Source organism: Tupaia chinensis, unplaced genomic scaffold (genome assembly GCF_000334495.1).
Source record: "Tupaia chinensis unplaced genomic scaffold, TupChi_1.0 Scaffold142854_1, whole genome shotgun sequence".
NCBI classification, from domain to species: Eukaryota; Metazoa; Chordata; class Mammalia; order Scandentia; family Tupaiidae; genus Tupaia; species Tupaia belangeri.
In genome coordinates, this window is record NW_006202699.1 from 532,103 (window position 1) to 540,951 (window position 8,849).

An 8,849-nucleotide genomic window follows, 5' to 3' on the forward strand; every position below is an offset into this window, starting at 1 on the left:
TAGATGCCTCTGATCAAATACATTTCTGTAAGATCCCTGACTTTATTCTCAGAGATCTCGTCACTGTAGTTTCAATTCCCTGGAGGGACTGAGCTGCTGCTACTGACAAATTAGCAAAACTCAAGGTTTTAGGCACCAGAACTTGTGCCAGAAAATTTTTTAAGGCTTGAGCGACAAGCACAGAGGCTTTGGTCACCACCGTTAGCTGGGTCACTGCTGCCCCACTTTGTTTCCACAGTCCGACCTCCGTTTTGGCTGATTACTTTGCACTGTGTTCTGGCAGGATCTGGTTTCTCCACCCATTCTCATTCTCTGGGATCTCCAGTCCCTGTTGTTTTCAGGGCCGAGACACACCTGGGTGGGAGAGGAGAGCGTGGAGTGAGAGGGACTGCCGTTCAGTGCACAGACGGGTTCACATGGCAGTTATGCGAGCAGGGTTTTATTCACAGCATAGAAATGAAATGAAATACAGATGTGTAATTTATCCTCTGCAAGCTCTGGGAAACTGGGCTCTGATGGTTTCCCTGGAATGAACCTGTCTCTAAAGCCCTTTCTAGAAAACGTTGTTCTCTGTAACCTGTCGGATGCTTTAACCTTTTGTCATGCTGCTTTCCAGTTTCTTAGAGACATTGACAGCACAGGTGACTTCTGTCAGCAAGGAAATGTGGACTCAGAAGCTGTTCTTCTAGACAGAGTCACTGTGTAACGTCACAGCTGGCTCAGGGCACAGGTGCGTGTTCCTGCTCTGCCCAAGAGGTAGAGAGGAAGGGCCCATGCAGACACGGTGTGGGGGAGGCCGGAGCACTCAACACCGAGGCCACACTGCTGCGAACCTAGCTAAACCGTTCCTCTGGTGGGTTTCCTGTTGCTTGTCTGTATCTCTGAGCAACCGCAGACCCCCACTGCCTGAAGTGGGTATTAACTCTGCAGCAATGCACAGGTTAGCTGAGGGCCGCTCTGCAGTGCCCATGCCGGCGTCTGTACTCACATTGGCCGGGTACTTAGGGTTTGCAGAGTGAGAGCCGAGGACTGAAACTCCTCAAAGCAAGACCCCCTCCCCTAGGAATGGACTCCTCCAGTTCCCTCACATGGTTGTTCGGGCACTTTCTCTTCTCCATATATAGGAGTCACGCAGGGGCAAGCCTGGCCAGTGGACAGAGTGACGCATCTGTGTCCTGCCCACCCTCTCTGCTGGCCATCCTCCTTACTCTCACACGCTCACAGCAGCTGGGCAGAACCGATCCCTGCGGCTTTGCCAAAGACTAGCCTACTGGGGTTGGAGGAAGAAACTCTGGCAAGGCTTGGCTTTGAGCTCACTGCCTTGAAGAAGCTGAGTGACAGCAGGCGGGAAGATGAATGGGCCGGTGGACGGCTTGTGCGACCATTCCCTAAGTGAAGAAGGAGCCTTCATGTTCACATCAGAGTCTGTCGGGGAGGGACACCCAGGTGAGTGGCTTGTCCTGAGCTGACGGGCCAGCTGCCATCCCAGGGGACGCCAAGGGCTCCTGAAATAATGTGCCAGTTGGTGTAAGGGCTGGGGGGTCTGAAGCAGCTCTGTGAGGCAGGGGTTGTGGAAGCCGAGATCCATGCCGTGTTCACCACCAGCAGCTGAGGCAGCGGTGGGGGCTGCACATGTGGTATGTACACTAGATCCTTACTTTTCTTTTGGCTTTTGAGTACATCTTTATCATCAATGAGCAATTTAAGCCAAGAGAGAATGTTTCTGAGGCAAGACCGTGGCCCCGCGATTCTGCACGTGAAGCTCGTGTGGCTTGGACATGAACAGCCCTGCTCTGACAGGCACTGACACAGACCTTTAGGTGCCAGGACTCTCGGGGCTGTTACCGCAGAGAAGCACAGGCGAGTTCCTGAAGAAGAGGAAAATGTAGGCATTGCCTCGGTCCCTGGCAGGTAGGTGGGAAATGAGGGAGCTTATGGGGGACAGCAAGGACTATGGCAGACGTTCAGAGGCTGTTTGCAGACGTGGCTCTCAAGTGTACGGCACATAGATGTGGCCCGGAGCTTCTGGCACAGCTGGACACAGCTGGACAGAGCCCTGGCGTGGCGGGTTAGGAGGGGCACAGGAACTCACATGTCAGCAAGCTCCCAGGAGATGCTGGCCTTCTGACATGAGGGCCACTCCGAGAACTGCTGGGGTTGATTTTTTGTTAAGTCCTTTTAAGTAATTTTAAACTCAAAATTCATTTGAGTGGGTATTTGAAATGTTTGGTAATTTATCACCCAATCTAGCTTTCTCCCTCGTCCTGGCCTTTCTCAGAGGTCTCCCACCTTGCAGCTGAGCTGTGAACATCGCCCTTGCTGCGTGGCCATGTGCTTCAGCCAGCTGTCCACCACCAGAGGCAGTTTCACTCTTATCCCCTAGGATGTGAGACCTTTTCGGTTGTCACAGCTATGGAGGGCAGAAGGAGGTGCTCCTGGCACCTGTTGGGTAGAAACCAGGCTCTAAACACCCTGCAATACACAGGCTGCCTGCCACGAAGCCCTGCCACGAAGCCCTGCCACGAAGCATGGTGTAGCCCATGTGTTGGCAGCGTAGCTGTTGACAACCTTGGCAAAAAGAAACAAAACAAAACAAAACAAAAACAAACAAACAAAAAAAACCCCATGCATGTGAGTGCCCCAAACCCTGCAAACAAAAACAGAAGATTGTGACATGGCACCCCCATGGTGTTTTCTCAGCTCCCCTCTCTGTCTCTCTCTGGTGAGCACGCATGCCTTCTGGCAAATTATAATAAAAGAGAGAGCGAGAGGGAGAGAGAGAGGCTTGAACTAAATCGAGGTTTGGATGGGACAGTTCAGCTCAGAACAATGGCCCCCTTCATTCCCCACTTCGCAGAGTCCCCAGCCCACTGGCTTGTGGTCTTACACCCGTTGCTGATGTCTGGTGTTCTGGTCAGCCTCGGCTTGCGAGGGCTGCACGGGTAGAGAGAGCTGCTGCCCCTGGAGGCCGCGGGCTCTCTGGCACAACGGCCAGTCGTCCCGTTGTGCCCGTGGCACCCAACAGCCACGTGCTTAGTGACAAGGTCAGCCATGCCTGGCTCATCTAGCCCGTGTAGTGGCAGGGGGCTGGGCGGGGGGGCCCCCCCCCTGTGAGTCCATCTCCACGGCCGTCAGCTTCCTCTCCGACGGTGACGCTGAGCTCCTTGCACTGCGAGTCCCTCTCCACCAGCTGGGTAAAAGTGACTCTCCTTCAGCACCCATGAAAACCAACTAAGCCAATCATTGGCTATCTTAAGCCTGAGTGATATCAATAGTTTCTGTTTTTTTTTTTTTTTTTTTTTTTTTTTTTTGTTATAGGGTGCGTGTACTCACCAGAGAGATAGAGAGAGGGCACAAAAAGTGAGAAATCACCCTCCAGGGGAGATGGCGTGCCACATCCTTTGCCTACCATTCTCCTGAGACCCTGGACACACGTGCCCCTGTGTCTGGTGTGTTTTTCAGGCCAGCGGGCCCAGGACTGAAACCACGTGGTCATCCTTGAGGTATCAAGCTGCCTTAACCGCCACCCCGCCTGCCCTTGGTAGAAATTTTAAAAGCCTAAAAAGTTCAAAACCAGGACAATGACTTGTCTGAGGGGCTACTCGGTAGTCTTGCCTGACTCTGCTTTCACCCCGGGAGCTGTCGTGTGTCCCCGCGCAGAGCGGGCACAAGGTGTTGAGATGTCCGGCTGGGCTGTGACTAGTGCCCACCAGTCCTGAAGGGTAACCGAGGGCTGCCAGGTCTTTAGGTATTTCAGTGGAGGGAAACCTTGAGCGGGGGAGCAGTGCAGACGCTCTGGTCACACAAGTCTAGATTTATGATCAGGGCTTGCACTGGCAGGAAGAGACAAAAGAACTAGTTTCTGAAGGAAAACGAGAGTTCACCTTTAAGAACAGATTAACAAATGTCTTTAATTACACAATTTAACATCTACTTTTGAATCAAACTACTTGATTCTTTTTTTTTTTATATATTACATTTAATCACATCTATCTTTGCAATGTATAGCATTTCTTTTTCCAGCATGACTGCTTGATTCTGCATCCCAATTCTTTCTTTCCTTTTTTAAAAATAATTTGCTAGAAGAAACAATGTACTCATGGGGGAAGAGGAGAGGGAGGAAGTGGAGGCAGTGACCACATCACAGTTCCGTCTCCTCCACTCTCCTTTGGGATTTTGGGCACACACACATGCACCCTGCATGTTTTCCAGGACTCAGCCTCTCCATCAGTCATGTGACATTCATCTGCCTTAACTCACCTCAACTGGGCCTTGATTCTTTCTTAAAAATGTACCGGTCTCGTAGGTCATTGGGAAAAGTCATGGCATATTTTTCTATTTAAAATAGGTGTCATGATTTCCCAACGATTGATATTAGGAGACCGTGGTGTTTGAAAGCCACGTGAGTTGTGATATGTGTGAGTAGCTGTCACTTTCATTTCTGAATTTGTGGACATCGACACATTTCATAATCTCCAAATAAGCCTGGGTTTTCTTTCGTTTTCTTCTCTATCATTCTTTATTTCATTGCTTAGTCTTTTTTCAACAAACACTATGGAATACCCTCTCAGGCAAGATTCTATACTAGGACCCTACACTAGAGAAGATGCAGACACTAGTTTTACACACAACCTGTGTTCTCCAGCTGGAGCACGCCTGGACTTTTCACGGGGCCCCTGAGTGGTCTCTATGCTAGAGGGCGTGGCCTCTGCTGGGCAGAAGGAGGATTAGATCAAGTCCAGCTCACGTCCAGCCCTTGCCATCCCTCCCTTACCCGCGGGGCCAAACCCGGTTGCTCGGTCTTCTGGCCTGAGGAGCTGTGATCATGGGCGTGGCCCTGAGAGCCCCGAGGGGATGCTCTGCAAAACTGCGGGAAACTTCTGCAGGCACCAGGGCGGTCTTCTTCAAAAAGTCTCTTTCTGATTGAATGTATGGAAGAAAATGAAATAAAAAAAAATTAATAAAAAATATTTTTAAAAAAGAAGATAATAGTGTATCTCATGCGTACCCCACAATTTCTTGATTAAAAAAAATCGACTCTCAAATGCATAATAAATTTCTGTAGGTTTAGAGAGAGAGATTTTATTACCCCATTCATTCTAACAACTGTAGTTCATGTCCTGGACCCAGTGTCTTGAAACTCATGCTGGGCATGTGTATATGTGTGCCCAAAATCCTGAGAGGAGAATGGAGGAGAAGGGATTGCGGCGTGGCCATCCCCCCTGGGGGGTGATTTCTCACTTTCTGTCTCTCTGCCTCTCTCTCTCTCTCTTCAGTGAGCACATGGACCCTATAACAAAAATATCTCTAATAAATAATTAAATCAGTTGGCTGTGTGTTTTGAGGTCTATTTCTGGAGTCTCTATTCTACCCCATTGGTCCACATGTCTGCTTTTGTGCCAATACCATGCTGTTTTGTTTATCACAGTTTTATTGTATATTTTGGGGCTGGGGGTGAGATGCCTCCTACTACACTCTTCTTACACATGATTGCTTTGTCAGTAAGGGGTAATTTATGATTAATTATTCATTTATGATTCCGGAAAATTTCTATGATTGTTTTCTCTAGATCTGTGAAGAATGTAATTTGATGGAGATTATGTTAAATATGTTAACTGTTTTAACTTCTACTTCTGGGACTTCTCTAGGTGTCAGAGTTACAGGGAATATGTTGAAGAGTGTGTGTGTGTGTGTGTGTGTGAACTTAGACTCCGAGGCAAGCTTGTTCTGATGGGCTGGGTGGCATAGTGGTTTGCTCAGTTCATGGCCCAGGACCTGCCGGCGGTGCACATCCCACACCCAGGCAGCATGGGACCCTGCTGGGGTGCCTGTTTCTGTCTCTCCGTCTCTATGCATCTCTCTCTCTCTCTCTCGGAAGAAATAAATAAACTTAAAAAAAGAAGAGCTGCTTTTGAGCTGTATCTTTGGGAGAGACTCTACAACTATGTATGATACACATTATCCACAATGAGGCAGGGACGGGAAGAGATGAATGTTTAAAACATCCCTACTTCCTGTATTTGAACTGCCTCTCCCCCACAGCAGTGTGCCCTGTGAGGGACTACACACTGTCTGTGGTGCTGTCCCCAAGGTCTGTGACTGACACACGTCTGTTCTTGCCAGATAAGATCTGCGACCAGATCAGCGATGCGGTGCTGGATGCGCACCTGCGGCAAGACCCCACTGCCAAGGTGGCCTGTGGTGAGGACTCCCCCGGGGCGGCTGCGATCCGGGTGGGCGCGAAGCCGTGGAGCGCTGCTCCCATCTGCGGAGGTCTCCTCCTCATGTGACCTTCCCTTTGCGGTAACAAGAAAAACATTTCTAACCATGAGGCAGGCTGGTAATTATTTTTGGCAAAAAATTGGCATGAGCGATCTCAGCAAGGGTGATAGCAGAGGGCTGGGTAGGACGCGCCTCCCTACACTTGCTCTCCCTGGGAATGAGGCCTTCCGGGCACGCAGGGATGCTTCCACGTGGACCAGCCCAGGCCCCGCGGGGCGTGCTAGCTGTCCCCATCGCGGGAGCCTTCAAGGCTGTGGAGATGTCTGCTCTTCCCCGTGGCTTCTCCCTCCTCTGAGTTCTGATTCGGGTTCTAGAGTAGGGCCTGCCTCTCCTCCGAGGGCAGCATCTTCCCGAGGGGTGTCCACTGGGTGGAGCGCTCACTCCTCACTTGCTGCGCTCCGGACACGCGTGCGGCTCCAGGTCTGCCTTTCACTGTGGACAAGCCCTTGGACGGGGACGTCTGCTTGGGCCAGAGCCCTGGGGTAGCAGTGGAGTCGGAGACTCCGGAGCCTGGGGGCCCCGCAGCGAGGGCTGAGCTGAGGGTCGTGGTGCCCCGGCCACGGTGTGGGGCAGGCTGCCCTGCCGGAGCTCCGAGCCCGCTCTCCTGTGGCCAGAGCCTCGCCCTCTCCGCTGCGCGGCACCAGCCTCCTCTGGCGGCCCCCCACCCTGCCCCCGGCCCTCCCCAGGGGGGCCCTGCCTGGTCTGTGTCACTGGGCCTGACAGCCTCCCTGCGTGTGGGGGCCTCAGGACAGCACACGCAGTCACACGCGGCCCACACGGCAGTCCTGGCGCCTCGTCATTGAAGGCTGGGAGGCAGAGGCTAGGCTGGATAAGTGGTCCCCGACCACAGTCGGGAAGGACTTGGTGTGGGTGCTCTGCTCTCCAGGCGGCTCGCGGAGGCCGGAGCCTGTGCTGGGCCGCTGTGGGCTGCCATGGCATCCTTCCTGGACCCAGTCTTCGTGAGGCCCCTGCCCAGCTTTCCCTGCGCGGTGAGAGGTCCAGGCGCCACGCGCCCCTGCTAACCCTGGTCCTCCTGCAGAGACGGTGTGTAAGACGGGCATGGTGCTGCTGTGTGGGGAGATCACCTCCGCGGCCACGGTCGACTACCAGCGGGTGGTGAGGGACACCATCAAGCACATCGGCTACGACGACTCCGCCAAGGGTGAGGGCCTGTCCCACCCCTGAGGGCCGAGGCCACGACTGGAAGAAAAGCGGCCCTGGAGCCGACGTGGGCCCAGGGCCAAGGCTGGAGCGGAGGGTGGGCGCCAGGTCCCTGCCCCGTGGCACCGGCATACCCGCTGTCAACTCGGCCTATGAGGCCCTGGCTCCTTGGTGCTGCACAGGCTGTAGGGGAGAAAGGCATGGAGAGAGCAGCCTTCTGTCGGGGCGCGTCCTCCGCTAGGCCCTGGGGCCAGTCTCCTTGCCTGTGTGGCCGAATCACACGGGAAATCCAGGGGATGCTTCCTAAGCAGGGAGGGAACTGAGGCTTAGAGAGGTGGACAGTTGCCCAGGGCAGCACGGCCAGTGTGCGGCCACCAGGCCTGGGGCTCCCGCGCTGCCCACTGAGCGACACGGCCTCCCCCATAGAGTGGGAAGGGAGGGCTCTGTCCAGACCCAGTGTTGACGGCACATGAAGGACCAGGTGCCCGGGCTAGCACCAGCACCCAGAGTGTGGGACTGGAACCCCGCCAAGAGGCACAGCCATGGCCGGGAGCTGGGGAGAGGCACCGATCATCAGATAAGTGAGCCTGAAACGTCTGAGGGGCTTGAAGCCAGTTCCAGCATCAGGACTGGGAGGCCAGGCAGCAGCAGGGCTCTGAAGGCCTCGGGGGACGCCCGGTGTGAGGCCAGGCTCAGGTGTGAGTGTGGTGCTCCACAGGAGCTTCAGGGACCCTCACCCACTGGCTTCCTGGAAAGGGCTCTGTGTTGATTCCTGGCATTATATTAAGGCAGTTCCAGTTTTAAAAGAAAAATTTCCTTTCGGGCCTCTGTGGGCTCTCTCCTGATTCCCTGAAGTCACTGTGAGAGAAGTAGTGACCTTATGCAGTACAAAGATGCCCACTCTGGCTCGGCCGTCCTCAGCTGACACTTAATCCAGATTCAAGCAGCCATACCTGTGGGAAGGTGCTCACATCTGTCATGCCACATACTGAAAGTTAGGGCGAAAGGTGGTATCTCTGTGGGTCAGGCAGTCAGTGAGGACGCTTGGCACGGCAGCACAGGCACAAGTGAGCTCAGCGCGGGCACGGCATAACGCTGCCCAAGCTCCCTGCAGTCAGCGCCTCTCGGGTGCGTGAACGTGCTCTTGGGGAGTGTCAAGAGCCCCTGAGAAGGGAACCAGCAGTTAGCGTAATGGCTATGTCGCTGGATTCCCACGTAGTCGACCGCGGTTTGTGTCCCGGACCCGGTGGCTTAAAACTCACGCCGGGCACATATGTGTGCGTGCCCAAGATCCCAAGAGGAGAATGGAGGAGAAGGGATTGCGGCTTGACCATCCCCCCTGGGGGGTGATTTCTCGCTTTCTGTCTCTATGTCTCTCTCTGTCTGTCTGGCGAGCGCACGCGCCC

General features: G+C 53.8%; 1 protein-coding gene across 6 annotated transcripts in view; it reads left to right on the forward strand.

The window, feature by feature from the left end:
- Positions 1-235: 235 nt before the first annotated feature.
- MAT1A (methionine adenosyltransferase 1A) overlaps positions 236-8,849 on the forward strand; it is a 20,653-nt gene continuing 12,039 nt past the window's right edge. Inside the window, exons 1-4 of one of the 6 annotated variants that reach the window (XM_006163746.3) lie at positions 1,349-1,446; positions 1,801-1,911; positions 6,124-6,201; positions 7,322-7,444. In XM_006163746.3, coding sequence (XP_006163808.1) covers positions 7,342-7,444 — 103 coding nt within the window. In that variant the 5' untranslated portion in view covers positions 1,349-1,446; positions 1,801-1,911; positions 6,124-6,201; positions 7,322-7,341. Of the gene's footprint in view, positions 1,447-1,800; positions 1,912-6,123; positions 6,202-7,321; positions 7,445-8,849 lie in introns of all 6 variants that reach the window. The other 5 variants (XM_006163747.3, XM_027766387.1, XM_027766386.1 and 2 more) reach the window with 5 other exon arrangements.